This window comes from Hippoglossus stenolepis, chromosome 14 (assembly GCF_022539355.2).
Source record: "Hippoglossus stenolepis isolate QCI-W04-F060 chromosome 14, HSTE1.2, whole genome shotgun sequence".
In the NCBI taxonomy this organism is placed as follows: domain Eukaryota; kingdom Metazoa; phylum Chordata; class Actinopteri; order Pleuronectiformes; family Pleuronectidae; genus Hippoglossus; species Hippoglossus stenolepis.
The window spans coordinates 20,107,541-20,125,157 of record NC_061496.1 but is presented as its reverse complement, the minus strand read 5'-3'; the positions used below and the strand labels follow the sequence as shown (position 1 = coordinate 20,125,157).

The 17,617-nt window shown below is 40.3% G+C and overlaps 2 protein-coding genes across 3 annotated transcripts; both read right to left on the bottom strand.

Annotated features, from left to right (window-relative positions):
- Positions 1-3,323: 3,323 nt before the first annotated feature.
- Positions 3,324-10,740, bottom strand: LOC118121287 (flavin-containing monooxygenase 5). Of its 2 annotated transcripts, none has more exons than XM_047343231.1 (10): positions 10,538-10,740; positions 9,928-10,066; positions 9,217-9,405; positions 8,857-9,022; positions 7,855-7,997; positions 6,461-6,657; positions 5,352-5,499; positions 5,046-5,253; positions 4,894-4,966; positions 3,324-4,788 (listed from the first exon to the last, which is right to left on the bottom strand). In XM_047343231.1, the coding sequence occupies exons 2-10, from the start codon at positions 10,057-10,059 to the stop codon at positions 4,377-4,379; spliced, it is 1,668 nt and encodes a 555-aa protein (XP_047199187.1). In that variant the 5' UTR covers positions 10,060-10,066; positions 10,538-10,740; the 3' UTR covers positions 3,324-4,376. The 2 variants fall into 2 exon arrangements, with proteins under 2 accessions (XP_047199187.1, XP_035032940.2); XM_035177049.2 differs by having other exon boundaries at positions 9,928-10,060.
- A 1,086-nt stretch (positions 10,741-11,826) lies between these two features.
- Positions 11,827-16,626, bottom strand: LOC124854711 (flavin-containing monooxygenase 5-like). Its single transcript, XM_047342992.1, has 9 exons — positions 16,495-16,626; positions 15,873-16,061; positions 15,110-15,275; positions 14,846-14,988; positions 14,523-14,719; positions 14,218-14,353; positions 13,568-13,787; positions 13,202-13,274; positions 11,827-12,202 (listed from the first exon to the last, which is right to left on the bottom strand). The coding sequence occupies exons 1-9, from the start codon at positions 16,624-16,626 to the stop codon at positions 11,827-11,829; spliced, it is 1,632 nt and encodes a 543-aa protein (XP_047198948.1).
- Positions 16,627-17,617: the final 991 nt, after the last annotated feature.

The window sequence follows — 17,617 nt, the reverse complement described above, 5'->3', positions numbered from 1 at the left end:
ACACAGACTATACACATTACATCTTTTGGTTTCATTCAAGCAAAGAGGAAAGTTCTGAAGCCACCGTTAGGGGGCATCATTGAACAACGTACATTCATTGTGTTTGTGGTGCAGCCTAGATAGTAATGTAATTTAAATCTGCCAGAGATTAAGTGTAATATTATGTAATATCAGTATTTTGTATAGCCTTTGTTACTAATTCTGGTTGAGATCATTTTCAGTTTAAATTACCAAACACTTAACAAAACAGTAAACTAAATGGTTCATCTAGAACATAAATAATCCTTGTATTAATATTAAATATTGCATATCTGCAGTGTCTGTGATCACTTTCTTAACTATAAGCACCAAATTCAATATAATTAAGTCAGCAGTGCATCATACAGCCATAATTATGTCAGAAATGAATGTATGAATGAATTGTTATTAAATGCACATCACTGTGTTCATCTTAGTGTAAGAACGAAGTCTGTTTATGCTGGAACCAAATCCTGTCTTTTAATAAATTCAGATATGTAATGTGCGAGGATTCCTTCCTCACATGACCTCTGGGCTGGGTGTGGTGATCCTAATGTTATGAATCAGATGTGACTGCTGTAGACTGCAGCCAACCACCAGAGGGCGATCAAGATGTTATGGCTTCAACTTTCAGGGGCTGTCATGTCACAAGTCATTGATAAGTACAAAATGCAAAACCACAAGTTATTGAGTACAATAACAGGTTTACAGTAGTGTTAGTATAGTTTTTTTTCTTAATTTAAATAAATGATGTGTTAGTAAACTGTACCAGATTTATTACAAATATGATAGTATTAAAATAATATGGCTTCAATTATTATTACATGTTGCGACTATGTTAAAGTTCAGTGTGTATATCTGTGTAAAGAGTACTACAGATTATATTACTCATTAGCAGGATAAGCACTTTTAAACCTGCTTGTGGTGTAAGAAGACTTTGATTTGTGTTTGAAGTCGGTATAAAAGCTGTTCTGTTGTTACAGTGTTGTGTAACCGCATTGTAGAGAGTTGGCAATACAGGCTTGTTCAGTGTGTCTAAGGTTTATTTTAAAATAACATGGACGTCCCTTTATATTGCCACAATCACTTCTTGCACCGCTTGAGTAAACTAATCGGTATATAGTCAGTATAGCTGAGAAGCAGGTTGGTTGGCAGTGATGATTGATCAGGTCATCAGGAAAATCCCAATCAATCAATCAAAATCTGATCTCTGCTTTAACCTGCAAGACTTTGGTCTGGGCGGCAGAGAGACGGGGAGAAAATATTGTTTTCTCTGTTAAGAGCAAGAAACTATGGTGGAGCTGCACACAACATTAAAGTGAATGTTTGTCAGCCTCTAGACTCATTACCTTTTATGGACTTCAGACCTATTGCCTACTTTATTTCACTACCTGGATGTCTGACCTCTGCCGTAGTTTATCAAAAGTTAATAAATATCTAGTGTAATAGACCTGAGGAAAGGCTCAGACACCACTCCACAATTACATAAGATGTTGGGTGAAGAAAAGGAGCAGAGATGTTTGTTTTGAGTACTCAATTTTAATTTAGATTCAAAAGGGATATTAAGTACTGTAGTTGCAATGGGACCAAATTCATAAAATATTCCTTTTATCACAAGCAATATTATAAATATCATTTTGAAGTAGAAAGGTGCTCTTGCAATGTTAAGAGTTTTACAAAAATTCCCTGGATCCACCGCAAAATTTTATTGGCTCTTTCTTGGGTTATGTCCCTCGGTTCAACAGTTTTTGAGGCATGCATACAAACACCATAATCTAGAATTAAGCAAAGTTCAAGCACAATACCACAAGGTGAGGCTTTATATTACAGCAGGTGAGTAGTTAGATCAGAGTGTGTGGAGCAAATGTACATAAACAAACCTTCCACGTAGCAGCTCGAAAAGGATGTTTATCAGAAGAAATCAGATTGGGAGGCAGAAGGATAATTTGTTCTCAACCGCAGTGATTATAACAGGGGGTGAAACTAATGGGTGAGAGCCTCACTTACTACATGTAGTAACATTTCAATACATTTCAGGGCAGCTTGTTGCAGAGTTGCTCTTTATGTAAGAGGATAATATCTAAGGATGTCTATAACATGGTTATCAAAGAGATGGACTTCTACATTTAACCTCTCACCCAAGAGGCTTCTTCAGTTCTTACTGACTGGTGAAGAGACCCAGGTATCTGACCTCTCAAGGCCCTGGAAATCACTTGGTCCATTAATAGGCTCCACAAGGCTATTGTACCAGTGGCCATTGCAGTTGAGTGGCTCCTGGGTAAGTTTCGTCACGACTCCTTCATAAAATAAGCTCTAATTTGCACTTTGGCCCAATGAAACAAGATTTTGTTGACAATAAATTGACAATGACAATAAAAGTAAACTTGAACTCCACTTGAACCTGCAAGAAGCCTCTTGGATGAGAGCTGAGACGTCCTGACATGGCTTCAAACAACCAGGTCCAGTCTTCGGAAGAATTAGCTTTTACAAATCCCTTGAAAAGCTGTTGGACTGATTCGAAATTTCCTCAACAACTTATCTTAAGTGTCTTGTTTATCTGTGTGTTTAGAGGAAGCTAAAATACCGGAGGATATTTTTGCAAAAAGGTTAATAAATGAATGCATAATTAAGTGTGACTGAACTTACACAGGAAACTTCTACATAACAATTATTGTTAATTTTGTAAGCATAAAAATACTATAAAATATATATATTGGACTGAGGGGAACAGCAGGACTTGGATAGGGGGGATGGAAAACATAGTGGACTCTGTACATCACCTTGAAAGAAAGATTGAAAGATTAAAGGTAAAAATCAATGGGTCATTGGCCATTTTTTAAAGTTAAGATTCTCACAAATGAAAAAACTAAGTAATCTCAAAAATGGTTAGGGTTAGGGTTTCTTAAATGGTAGTTTTAAAATAGCATCTGTTTTCTTCTAGATATGTGGAATTACTGTGAAATGATCAAGGACAATGGCTTCATTCTATTTCATGATTTCAGGAAAGCCTTGCAGGCTGGATTGAACACCATTTAAAGATGTAGAATACACTGAAGGCATTGGGTTTCAGTGATAGTTTCATTAAAAGTCATGGGGAACATTAATAGCTGTGGTTTATTGCCTCATGCTACCTCCTTGTTCTTAGAAATACTAACTATATGACCAAGAATTGAGAAAATTGAAGAACCTTGGTGAAAACGGAACTGCTGTCCATTCATGAACTTACAAAGAATGTGATTTATGATAATCCTGTTAAAAGTGTGGTAAAACATATTGGTATGTGTATCACAAAAAATCTGAAGGTGTTCTCTGGGGGCAAAATCGTCATTTTATTTGCATAAAAGAATCAAACAAAGTTATCAAAAGATGAAAAGTTACAGCTTTTGTAATTTTGAAAATATATTTTTATTAATTCATTCAAAAACATAATTATGGAAATCTTAGTTTTTTACTAAGTCAACCCCAAAAAAACTCACACTCAGAAAAAACACATGTTCATACACTGTGTTTGAATATGAGTCAGAGATTAGCAGTACGAGTACACAGCTTTGCCAAGAAAATCAGAAGGTAAAGCGCTTCTCTAGTCTTGATGACCACTCAAAGCACTTTACAGTAGTTATACATTCAGATCCATACAGTGCATCACTTTTCTCTATGAGAAGGGGCAATCTGGTCAAACTGCCAACCTTCTGGTTAGAGGACAACCGCTCAGACCCCTGAGCCACAGCCACCCAGATTGTGATTGTAGCAATTACATAATGTGTTATGATGAAGGATAGCTTTTAGCATAGTATATCATCAGCTGCCCTTTGCTGCTGAAATGTAGTGGCATTATTGAATAGATATGACATAGAAAAATAAGAAGGTGAATTGTTTTTTTTCTCTTTTTTTGGATGGTCCATATAGTGTGGACCCCCGACCGGAGTCTGTCAAGACCTGTCGGGACCCATCAGAACCCAATATTCGGGTTTGGGTCAGTCACATTGGCTGGACTGATTTTTTTACACTGCACATGTAATTGGGGAAAACAAGCAATACTCACATGTGTGAAGGGCAGGTTAACACAGCTCACATTAACGGCGTCAAGTTTGGGTCGGGTTTATTTACTTTTCTCTCAGGCTCTAATGGCCCAATGGAAAGGGGGATTCCTTGATTCCTTGTGTCTATATTCAGACAGTAGCTTTTTAGGTTTGTTTTTATTTGAAATACAAAGTGGGAGCCACACTAGAAACCGTTAGAGACACCTGCCACCAGTATCTAATCATATGTGAATTGTAAGAAACATGTGTAAAAAAATTGGATGAACAAATGTGTAAAAAGTGATCCGAGCCGAAAAGGAATCAGTATGAAATTTCACATCACTGTACAGGCAGGTACGCTTTAATCTGGTCCAGCAGTGCAGTGGGATCTTGTAGGAAAGCAGGGTTGTTCCTGTGAATGTACGCAGCCAAGCCCACAGCAGCAGCTGACAGAATCAGAAGCCCCTTGTATGACCTCCTGGGGTTGTGATCATCACAAGGTCTGGTCTGCATGGGCTTAACCACTCTCTCCCACTGAGTGAGGATGGCCTCACGGGCCCCGGCCCACTTTCCTGGCCCTCTGAGACGATACTGGTACGGCGAGCAAGGGCCGAGCAACACGTTTAGTCCCAGCCTGGGATCAGTCAGCAGTATCTTTAGGAAGTTTGGCCGAACCCCAACCTGTTCTGCGATCTCATCCATGTAAGTGACGTAGTCTACCTGGATGGTGTGTCTCTGACTGGCCACATACCTGGAAAAGAAATTCCAGCTGGTCATGTTGTGGAATTCAAAATTGGACAAATGTAGATATAAAATATGTCAGTGATCACAAAGTTAACCAAATCCACTGCTGTACCTTTTGGCCATGGAGTCCTGTTTGCACTGGACATCTTTTAGCATGGCTGCCACTGAGGGAAGCTTGACGCAACCTGTGGGAAAAAGCAACATTTAGATTTCTCTTTTTAAAAACACAAAATACGTCTGAAAAGGACAAAGTTGGATCTTTACCTTTAAAGACACGTGTGGCCCATCTGCACTGCATCTCAGAGATGGGCATGATGGCTCCCAGTGGCTGTATCAGACCAATGATGGCCAGTGTGGGACGGTCCAACTCAGGGGGAAACACATACTTGTAGAGAGATGCTTTGTTCTCAGACACCGAGACCACAAGTGAGGCCAGGAACGGAAAGGAAAAGCTGTAACCTGTGGCAAACACCTGTAAGACATGTGACTCATGTTGGTCTGACACTACTTGGCAGCTGTACTGAGCAGAGGTGTTACTGTGAGTGTGTACAAACAATTATCTCAACCTACCACCAGGTCAACGTCTTCCACTATGCTCCCATCGTCAAACTCCACACTGGATCCTCGAAATCGGCTGATGTTGGGTTTCACCTGAACCGTTCCAGACAGGATGCGGTTGGGAAGCTCATCATTCACTGTGGGATGTTGGCTCCTCAACCTGAGATTTATGTTATTAGATTCATGGTTAGTTATGTAACAATAAGTGCTTTTTCTAGATGACAAATAACAGCGTGATGATCAGAAGTAAGATGCTGATAGTTTTGCCATAAAGCCATAGAAATAACAAGTCTTTAAAATTGTTCATGAAAGTTAAACTACAGAAAATGCATCATAAGGGGACCATGACTATTGACAACAGCAGTCGATGTTGAGGAATTTTTGACCATCCTCACACATTACTGTATATGTGACTATATATTATTGTATATTACACTATATCTGTACAGGAGAATAATGCCTGTCTAATTCCACACACACTCCCTTCTCTCTCTAAGCATTACCCAAGGTCAGGTTATAGATAAAGGGCCAACCAACAGTACATTGTAGTGTCTACGTTGAGGTACTTTCATATCTAATACAGATGCGCCAGACAGAGAGGCACCAACTTCAACTCTTTTGCGTATTTCACCAGTGGAAAGACATCAGGACACAATGTGATTTAGGAATGCATACTCTAGGCTTAACTATCCAATAGGATGTGAACACCTACATGTAACATAGAGAGTGACAGAAATTCTTGCCTTTCATGGATGTGCTGTTAGAATGGGTGACGCAAGTAGAGGAAGATATATGGGGATGCTGTGGGAGACATCTTCAGACTTGGGGCTGACAATTGCTCATGTTACTCTGTTAGCGTTTGTATATTGCGGCACCTTCTGGTCTCATTGATGCATCGAGTCTACATTAAAACCTTCTGCATAAGACATCAGCTGCTGCCTGAGTTCTCCTTTCACCAGCCTCCAGAAAACTTCCATAACAGTCGAGATATCTTCTTCTGGACTAATGCACTGGACATTTTCACCCTCAAGCTCTGCCGCTTACACTACTAACACATGCTGTAGATAAGAAGAAAGGCTGCTTAGTCACATTATGTAGGTGTAAAAAAGTAGATCCAGTACCTGTGCTTTGGCTTCAGATTGTACAGACTGTGATCAAATCTTTTGTTGAGCCTCCTCTCTCCCAGACCACACACAACACTGTTGGGAAGAATGTTCTGTAAAGTTCTCGACACCCTATTAAAGAACAAATCAAGGGGTAGGCCATTGTCCCAAACTCTGTTCAGAATCCAGGCTCCTCTTCGAGTGCTCAGGTAAACCTGAGGAGAGAACACATGGTAGACAGTCATAATCATACAAAATCCCAGAAATATTAATATGCAAATGTAGCATGTACAACTGGAACTGTAAAACTCTGATTTCAATTGGTCCACATTTAAATAATACATATTTAAATAAATCATCTTAAAATTATCCAGAGCTAAATAATTATGATGTTAATAAACCAGATGTAAATAATTTGTATTTAAATAATACAGACTCAAATAATCCAGATTCCACCAACCCTGATTACATAATACATATTTATATTTTCCTGATTTCTTTTTTTTTCATCAGATTCAGATTCTGGCTCATTCAGATGTTATCTTTATAAAATAATTCAAATTTAACTAAAACAAAAACAAACTTGATAATTCTTGATTCTCATTTTTAAAACACAAATTCAGACATCACTAAATATGATTGGTTGATTTAAACTTCTATTCATAACATGAGTTTTTTGTGTTTTACTTCTAACACTACTAACACTACTAACAGGGATTAGTTTCTCTTTATGTTACACTTCTCCAGACTTTGATGTGTCAGAAGTTTGTTTCTGTCTGTAATCTAAATATCTTCAGATGAATCTCAGAGCCGAAAAACGACACAAAAGGAATTCAGGATTACAACTACAAGTTCCTGACTGACCTTTAATTATCACATCACCTGACAAACTGAGAACTTTTGACACAAGGAAAAAAATAATCTGACCTTTGTGACATGTTTTACAATGTACAGTTGGTGTGAGAGTGCGTGTGTGTGTTTTCAGTCATTTGTTTAAAAACTATTTCACATAAACCTGTCTCTGCCAAATTGGTATTTTAATTGTATTGCTTTACCACTGATATTGTTTCTACTAGGAAGCTGCTCCTGAACATTTCACCTAGTAGTTGTATCCAATTATTAACTTCACGTCCTCGCAGACCTGTGGTCACACCTGAGTTGTTTTCTAACCCCACAAACAAACAGTCACAGAATGAGGTGGAACATTATATCTAATCAATGTCTGGAACTGAATTCAAAGGTGAACACTATTCCAATATTACCTAAACTGTCTGTTGTTCTGAATATCTTCTAGATCTTGACTCTAATGATGAGCCATCCTCTGCACTGAGCAACAGAATCAGTGAATATAATTCTCTCCATGACGTTAAAAACATTTAAGACATTTACATGAATCAATATCTCAGTCCTACCTGTTTGCTGACTCTGCTCAGCTCCACTGCTATGTCTCCGCCAGAGTTTCCTATTCCAACCACTATCACCTTTTTATTCCTCCACTCCTCTGAACTCTTGTAGTCTCGACTGTGGAAATACTTTCCCTTGAAAGTTTCAATGCCTGACAAAAAAGAAAACAGAATTGTAACTGCCACACAAAGAATATCTATATATATTATATGAGTTTAATGGGTGGATGTGTGTTTCTGTGGCGGCAAACTGTTCCATTCATCCAAGGGCCCGTTTAGACCTGGTATTAACATCCATCCTGAGAGATACGATCACAAGTGGACAACTCTAAAAGTGTTAAAATGTGCCCTGAATGTGTCTTCTGTGACCACCTGTGATTGGAGCTCAACTCCCTGCTCTATATGCAAATACATATGTATGTTATTTCTTTTCCTGATGACCAAAGGCTGTTGTTTTTTACCCAGCCTGAGTTAACGGATGTGTCCATTGTCAATGTGTGTGTTTGTCGGTAAGAGCAAGCAAGCGAGATGAGAGGGAGGTGATGAGTAAGAGGTCCTTCATATGTGGCCCAGGATGCATTTGCTTTCACACAGTAAAAAGAACGTGGCCACCTGCGTCCCAGACCGCCTCCAAATGTTGTCTGAATGATCAGATCTCAGGATGCATTAGGGAGCTTTCAGACCTGAACTGAACGCTGACCACTTGTGATCGGATGACTCAGGACAGATGTTAATAACCAGGTCTTAGTGTAAGAAATAAATCTGTAACACTGCAGATGGTGTTCATACTGTGGTCAAAAAGTTGATCATCAACTGGCCTTTGAAGCCAAAAAAGATACAGTCAGAATACAGTCAGAAAGGGGAGGGAGAGAGAGGCTGAATGCCACCATTTTATATCGTGCCACACCAGGTGAGGTGAGAATCTCCCTGACAACCAAACTCCTCCCATCATGCTCCTGCAGGGAGAAGCCTTCTCAAGGAGGAGCGTCGTGGTATCAATGCCATTTGTACCTGGGAAGTCTTGGAGAGGCAGGTTGGGGTGGCAGTGATGTCCAATACAGATCATCACAGCATCAAAAATGTGTTTCTCTCTTTTGCCGTCCTTGGTCTCTATCTCAACATCCCACTGGCCTGAGTGAGAAAAATCGGATCGCTGCTTCACCATCAAGACTCGGGTCTGTGCGGCACAGAGACAGAAAGAGTTCAAACACAGACTTGTCTTTAAGGAATGGTTACAAATATTGACTATAAATGTAATTTTCTGCTGTGTTTAAATGATTAGCATTTTAGATGTGAAACTAAGGGGGAGAATGGTGCAACACTTCAGAAGAAAAGATCATTTTAAGCAGAAAGGTGGTGAGGACTCCTTACATTGAAGCGTATGTGCTTGGTGAGCTGGAAGTGATCAGCATACATCCGAAAGTAGTTCATGATGAGCGAGTTGTGCATGTAGTTTGGGTAGTGTGCAGGGATCGGAAAGTCACTGAAACACATCATCTCCTTGGAGGTGTTGATGATGACAGAGTGGTAGATACTGGCCCTGTCCGCCTCCGGATTCTCCTGCAGAACAGAAAATCAACCAAATTTTGTGACATAATTGATCCCGCGTCAGGGAAATTCACTTGTTACAGCAGCAGTAGCGGATTTAGAGGTTACATTCATGCAATCAGTTTTCTATCACTCATTGCATGGTCAGGTCAGTGACGTCATACAATTAACCTTGTTGGAGTGGGTGCCCAAGGTAGGTAGGGGTAGTAGGGGAATCGAGAGGGAGGCATGGAAGGATTTAGATTCTACATTGTAACTGTGTTGTTCTTGTCGTGTGATTTGTGCAAATCTTATTTATATTTTATATATTGTTTTTTATTATACGTGGATTCAGAGTGCCACACAAGCTCGAACCCCCTTTGAGCAGCAAATAATCAAAACAAGGTTGACAAGAAAGCAAGTGAAAGTACAAAATAGAAAAAAATAGGCTATAAAATAAAATGAAAAAACAAAAAAAACAATAATAATAATAAAAAAATATTCAACTGACTGACAGTATGTGGTAAGTGAGACCCACTGCCCCCTGTGACCCACCTTGAACCTCCAGAGACCCCCGATGTCCTCGCTGCTCTCATAGCACACAGGCTCGAGCCCCTCGTCCAGGCAGCACTTGATGGCGGTCAGACCCGAGCTGCCTCCTCCGATCACTGCCACACGACGACTCATCCTTCAGCTCAGTGGAGGAAACAACCAGGATCAGATCAGTGTGGAGGAGTCAGATCACAACAGTGGCCCTACACTGCAGTGTGTGGTTGTATGACACGTCCTCGGACGGTTTATACACCGAACAGTGGCTCTGCCCCACTGAACTTTGGGCTTCCTCTGCTTCTGTGCGTTTCTTGAATAATCTGCACAACCAAACCTTCACCGCGAGCTAAACTCTGCTGCGTGAATTCCTCTGTGGAGGTTGGTCGCACTTTAGGTTTGGAACACAGTGATCCTCCAGCCCGGGCTGCAGTTAGGACGACAGCCCACTAAGTGCTGTGGACTCAGGGCTCGGGCGTTGTCTGCAGCCTCAGAGCAGAGAAGAGATTCTATCTGCTGTCCTGAGCCCGATCTCAAACTCCACGCGCTCTCAAGTCGCCATCCACTGTCCACGTGTGTGTGTGTGTGTGTGTGCACGCAGTTCGCGCTGATTTCTTACCTTTTCTCTCTCTCGAAGAAGAAGAAGAAGAAGAAGAAATACTTTTTTCTGGTGCTGCGTGTTTGTCCCACAGTATGTGTGTCCCACACTAGAGGGAGTGAGGGTGGAATGTGAAAGTTGATCAGTAGCTCGAGCTGACCCTTGAGTCCCAGAGGAGGACAAGTAAACAGCGAGTCTCTCTCCAAATATGAGATGGAAACAGCAGCTGGATGCCAAATAAGCTGCTGCCCGACCACAATCACTCAGTCGACCAATCAGTTGTTGTTTTCATAGTTAATAGTCATGGCCGTAGCTACCATTGAGGAGGTATTATTCCCCATACCTGTAGGGGCTCCGGGGTAAATGATGATGGACAAGTGACCCACCTTCGCAAACTTAAATCAGTATTGCTTAAATCCTGGCTACGGGCCTGTTAATAGTAGATCATATCTACTCTTGTAAACCAGTAATCATCTGTCAAAACATACACTGTGAAGCATAAATCATAAAAACACATCCTGTCATCCTGCAGCATAAATGTATGAATCATTAAGGTCACACACTTTAAAGCGAGTCATTACATCTGTTGATGTTTAGAAGCTGAAGAGTCACAAGTTTCCTATTTTCTAATATAAATACAGAGATGGAGTCAGAGTAGAGGTCGACCAAAACCAAAATAAACTCTGAGCCTGTTCAAACCTTGTTTTCATGCATGGATTCCTCTCTTATAACACACGAGTTATTAATAATAACCATTATTAAACTCACTGCTTAGAAATGTAGACTACAGCTCATGGAAAGTTTGGCAAATCAGCTCTTTGTTTGTACAAGGAAGCAAATTTAGCTTTATGTTTGTCTCCATCTGCTGGGTATAAGAGGAACATAACAGCCCACTGTTATTCTTTACTGACAGTATACAGATTGATAATCAGTTTCAGTAATAATAAAATAATAATAATAATAATAATAATAATAATAGAGTGCTGCAACATAATAAACACATGAACTACTGAGCATCCTTTCACTTATACTCACTAATCAGTTGATGCTGACCTTGATAGTTTGTTCAAAATATATATTCTTTTGCATTTAGAGTTTTTAAAATAATTAAATGGTAAAGTGCATTTTATATTCTAAGTTAACCGTTCTTTTGACGGACATTCAGCTCGTAACTAATCTTAATCTCCCATCCAAAATGCCAAAAAGAAACTGCCATGTTTAGTTTAAAAAACATTTTATTTCTCATTCAAACAGTCCAAAAGCACGATCTCTTAAAAACTTTAAAATGGACACATACACAACCATGCAGCTCACTGAGCAGAGGAGAAGAAGCAGAGAGGCTTTTTAAAGCAGAAGCAGCACAACATTGTAACACCTGAGAAAATCACTACGATGCTCAGTCTGGAGGAGGGTCTGGGCTCTGGTTGTGGTACCACTCTGGTCCTGAAGGGTTGAATCACACGCTCCCACTGAGTGAGAATGGCTTGACGGGCACCAGCCCACCGGCCCGGTCCAGTCAGACGGTACTGATATGGAGTACATGGACCCAGCAAAACCTGCAGAGCCAGTCTGGGGTCCTTCATCATGAGCCACGGTATGCTTGGACAGGCCCCTACCTGCTCTGCCAGAGAGTCCAGGTAAGCTATGTTCTCCACCTGCAGGGGGTTCCGCTCGGAGCAGGCATATCTTAAGGAGGGAGATCAAACAAATATGAATGAAACAAAAATGTGTTTCAGTTGCTTCACATTTGACAATAAAGGAGGAACATTTAAGACATATTTGCTCAAATGATGATATTATCAAAATACTGAGGTGCGAATACACTAATATATTATTAAAATCAAATTCTCCTTTACAACAAGTATCACTGCTTCTTTTCCACCAGTGAGTGTAACCCATGATTTTATTTATAAGAAAGTGAGGGGAAAAAAAACATTGAGAAATGAAAGTGCTTTCTTGAATTTTAGAACCATTCTTAAGTTGTTTACAACTCATTCTGTGGCAGCAGGATAACAGCAATGTGAGTGAAGTGCCCTCACATTTTGGGATATTCAATTTCCTTTGCTATGTGTCATAGTGTCAGTGACTGTGACACTAAGCGGTTTCAGTTTTATCTAGTCCAATTACATTGTGTAAATAAATCTTGTTGCTTTAGCTGCTCCTGCCTGCCTTGCCTGTGTTCAGCACATTGAGTCCAAAATTAAAAATTTTAAATGATTACATCAAGGTAATTTTATGTTTCTGTTCCTTGCTCAAATTATATAATGCAATTGTCAATATGACAATAGAATGTGCCATGGTTTAAAAGAATAAGGCGTCAGCAAAAATTCAAGCAGGGAACAAAAACAGCAAATAACATTCAACAGATCTAGGTTTTGTCCAATTGCAAACAAGAAGTGTTGTCCCTCACTTTCCTGTAATCTGTCTTGTCATGTTGTGTGCAGCAAAACCGACCAATAAAACCAACAGAAATATGGGAACTTTAATGTCTAAGGTGGAATTGTTTAATTCCCTTTGCAGCATATAAAGTACTTTTGAGCTAAACACAAATCATCTGAAATGTTTTAAATCAGTCAAAGAACGAGGCTACAGTAAGATAAGAACTTTTAAAATGTCCCGTGATACATATGACAGAGTGCTTTTTGATTCAGCATATTTCCATGTTTCTGGTTAATCATATCCTACCTCTGGTGCATTGTTGTGGTGTCTTGCTGAATTTCCTTCACTATAGTCTCCTCTGAGGGGAGGGTTGATAAACCTGCATGGGAGAGAATCAAATCAAACAAACAAAAAAACACACCAAAGCCATTAGAAGACACATTTATCCTTGTGCTTCAGGGGATTTGGGTATCGCTGTAGCCACTGTGGTGCACCTCTTCATAAATATTATAACTAATAATGGAAATATTCAATTGATGATTGGGAAGCAACATTCTAGTTTGAAAAAGAGGTTCATGGTTCAAATATCACACATATTGCGAAATGCTTTTCCCATCAAGGTAAGGTATATGCTCAAACTGTCCATGTACACATGTAACTGTAATCCTTTACCTTTAAAAACTCTAGTTGCCCAGCGGGCCTGCATCTCAGCCAGTGCATTGATAGCCCCCAAGGCGTGGATGAAGCCCACCACCGCCAGCGTCGGCTGGGTGAGTCCGGGAGGGAACACGTGTTTGTAGAGACGCAGCCTGTAACCCGATTTAGCCTGCAGGGCTGAGGGCAGGAAGGGGAAGCTGTAGTTGTAGCCCGTGGCAAACACCACCACATCCACCTGTGTGAAACAAATATAACACTTCAAGATTGAATAAATATTCCCTTCAAACCAAAATGACCAGGGTGGCATCCAACTTTAATAATCTGCAAATTGTGCCATCCCCCCCCATCCCCTAAAAGAAGGTTATACTTGTGTAGATAGAGAATTTGTGTTTGCATGTGAGCATCTTATAGTTTGTGCTGCCAACTAAATCAGATCTGCGGTTTACTTTGAAAAGTTGAATCTGGATGGCGTTGAAAAGAACAGGGTGCTCTTTGCCCTTTGACTATGAGCATTTAAATGATTGTGTTGTTTTTCTAGTCAGGGACTTGAAACCATCACGATTTGTACAAACATGTGTTATATGACACATTTTCTACATTATGTGACATGGATCAGGCACATACAAAATGTTGATCCACCCTCTAAGAAATGTTCTAATACTGACCTTGTTTATGACGCTCCCATCAACAAAGACCACACTGGACCCACTGAACTCCTTCACGTTTGATTTCACCTGAACACGACCTGCGAGGATCCGAGCCGGCAGCTCGTCGTTTACAACAGGAATCTGTGCAAAAAATCTGCCACAAGAAAACAAACCCACACGACAATCGTTAAACTATGAACTCACTGATGGCAAGGCTGCACAGATAGCAAAGGAAATATGTCTGATATTGTGGGGTGTGATCAAATATAATCACTGAACATTGACCATACAATGAAATAAATGTATCTGCAGTATCTTGATACCCGTGTTTTGGTTTCAGGCCGTATAGTGTGTGGTCAAACGCTTCGTTCAGCTTCTTCTCCAGGATACTGTTGATCCACGAGGGGAAGAGCTTCCGTATCATCAAATGCATTCGAGAAGTCCCAACAAGGTCGGCAGGAAATCCCTCCTGTCCTACACGGCTGACAACCCACGCACCGCTCCTCGTGCTAAGGTACACCTGCGAGTCGGGTCACACCAGAGAGAGGAAATATCAATGTGCTTAATATATTTTACACTGTCAGCGATTGGACACTGTTGTACTTTAAATTAAACCAATACTTAAAAAAAAGAGGTATTTCAGTACCTTCTCAGCAACTCGGCTGATATCCACAGCAATATCACCTCCAGAATTTCCAATCCCAATCACCAGCACTCTTTTCCCCTGCATCCCCTCAGCACTGCGGTATTCCCAGGAGTGGAAATATCTGCCTTCAAAGCTCTCAATACCTGAAACGGTATAAGAAAAGAGATAATGTTCCATATTAAGCTGCATTTAGATAACGTGCACAACAACTACAGTGTGTTTCTTGCTAATGTGAAGGGGAGTACTATTATGAATCCTGGTTACCTGTGAAGTCCCTGAGTGGCAGGTGAGGCTTGGTGAAGTGTCCTGTGGAAACTATCACTGCGTCAAAAACACGAGTCTCCCTCCGGCCATCTCCGCTCTCCGTCTCCACCTCCCACCGGCCTGTCACAGCGAAGTCTGGGCTCTGCTCCACACTGAGCACGCTGGTCTGGGACACAGAACCCCACAGTTGACACACCCTACATCTGAAAATTACAGCTACACATGAACAAAACCTAGAATTCCCGCCCTGCAATCTTATACCACCACCCCCCCTCCCCCCTCCCAAAAAAGGTTTTAGAGTTTTAGTGACCTGATCAGGTCATTCTTGAGTCCAAGTAAATGTTTGTACCAAATAAAAATGTCTTCCTTAAAGGTGTTCTTAAAATAGTCACTGCGACCTTTGGCCCACCCACTAGCTGTCACTGGCATAAAAAGGCTTTAGCAATCAACGGTGATAGAAAATATAGGTATTCATCATGTTTTACCCCCCAATTTTTTTTAAATAAAAACATTATGATGATAAAAACCATCAAAATACACAGGGTGGTTTAGGACATTTAGATTTAAAAAAGAGTGTGGCACTATTTCTGTCCTCCAGGGAAGCACTCAAAAGATTCTTCTGAATCACTACATTAAAATTCACCTATTTATTTTCCATAACCACCAACAGACTCTCTAACTGTCTAGTTTCATCATTTTCACATTCAAAGTCCTAATAGACGTGTGTTACATTATAATATTTCTCCTCTTAGTAATAACTGACCTGGAAGCGTATGTGTTGCAGCAGCTTGAACTCCTGCACATAGAGGCGCAGATACAGCAGCACCTCAGAGTGGTGCATGTTGTTGGGGAGCTCAGCAGGAGGAGGGAAGTCACTGAACGACATCATCTCTTTGGAGCTGTTGATGACCACCGACTGATAGATGTTGGCTCGGCCAGGCTCTGGCTTCTCCTGAAAAAGATATGATGGACACAAGATTCACTTCTCTGCTTCGTCTGAAATCAAGAATACTAGATCACTGCGGTGCCGGTCTGGTTGTAGCATGAACTGTAGATATATTAAGTACGACCCTAATTAACGATTTCAAGCTCAGAATGTTTTTTATTGTATTATCAGAGTATAAATGAACAGAGCTGGATTTCTGGTGTGAGCTCACATTCTTGTAGGGAGGTCTATGATCTATTTCACTATTAGTGTGTTTGCATTCAATTCCAGGTTAGCATGTTCTGATTTAAATAAGAAACATTATTTCCAACAATTATTTAACATGTTAATTGCTGATTTGTTCATATGACAAAAGAGAGGGTTTCACTTTCATTTACTGTCCTTCACAGACTAAGAATCCCATGACCATGATTGAGCATGATTACAGTTAATCATTAACCTTAAATCTCCATAGTCCTCCGATGTCATGGCTGCTCTCGAAACACGTCGGCTCCAGGCCTTCATCCAAACAGGCCTTGATGCTGGTCAGACCTGAAGGTCCTGCACCGATCACTGCCACCTTCTGAACCATACTGGAGAGGAAACACAGCTAGCAGCGGCAGGAATGAGGGAAAGAGTGAAATTTGTGGTTTTGTACTGTGATGTGAAGCCACTTCATGATGAGTGTGTTGCGTCCTTCACAACCCTTTGTTTTCCAGTCATTGATTTGCACATAGTGTGATTGAGTCAATCAAGATAATTGCGTTAAATCTAGAATGAGATGCATGAGTATGCTGATCAAGGAGCGGATCCATGACTTACTTGCTTCAATATTGTATGATAGGTCGTTTTTTAAAGTTAAATGATTTATCGTTCTGGATGAAAACTCAGACATGTTTTGGGGACTGAAGAGTGTGTGAATTTAAATGTGGCGTCGTAAGGGCAATGTTGGGCCTTGTGCTCGCCGGGGTGCCATCCCAGTTGAATGAAGAATGTAATCAGTAGTAGACAAACCATAATTCAAAAAATAAAACAATACATCATTTAAAAATATAAATAAAGAAATGATTTATTTTCTACGATCCTATATTACTCTATTCTGAGTCTTGCTTTCATATTTTTTTAACTTCATCTAAACGAGAAGCTGTTAAATGAAAATAAATGATTTTTTTTCATCTGAGACTTACATTCCCATACATATATGGTGTGTACACACATGCAAGTAGAAAGTGTGAAGCATGACATAGACTAACTGTGCATCTCTGTCATCAACACAGAAACACATGCTGACACACAGACTTTCACCAAAATAACTATGCCAGAAAAAAATATGTCTAAGATTTCACTGCTTTGCACCACAACTAATAACAGACTGTAAAACATTCAAGCTCACCTCTTCTTCTTCACAGCGAGAGAGGACTCACTTACTAAGATGTCCACCTTCTCCTGAATGTAAATGTCTGCTCCCCCCTGTTTACAGATTATATGAGTTACACAGTGATGTTTTAACCATGTTTTAACCGGTCTGACTCACCGGATGTTCACTCCCATTGGCCGATTATTATTTCAGAGGGCATGCTCCT

Excerpts from the sequence above, each read along its gene's own strand:
- LOC118121287 (XM_047343231.1), bottom strand. The coding sequence starts at position 10,059 with ATGAGTCGTCGTGTGGCAGTGATCGGAGGAGGCAGCTCGGGTCTGACC. Across the intron at positions 9,023-9,216 it reads CCAAGCACATACGCTTCAAT|ACCCGAGTCTTGATGGTGAA; the intron begins GTAAGGAGTCCT and ends TGTGCCGCACAG. Across the intron at positions 4,967-5,045 it reads GGCCACACGTGTCTTTAAAG|GTTGCGTCAAGCTTCCCTCA; the intron begins GTAAAGATCCAA and ends TTTTTCCCACAG.
- LOC124854711 (XM_047342992.1), bottom strand. The coding sequence starts at position 16,626 with ATGGTTCAGAAGGTGGCAGTGATCGGTGCAGGACCTTCAGGTCTGACC. Across the intron at positions 13,788-14,217 it reads ATGGGAGCGTCATAAACAAG|GTGGATGTGGTGGTGTTTGC; the intron begins GTCAGTATTAGA and ends TGTTTCACACAG. Across the intron at positions 13,275-13,567 it reads GGCAACTAGAGTTTTTAAAG|GTTTATCAACCCTCCCCTCA; the intron begins GTAAAGGATTAC and ends TCTCCCATGCAG.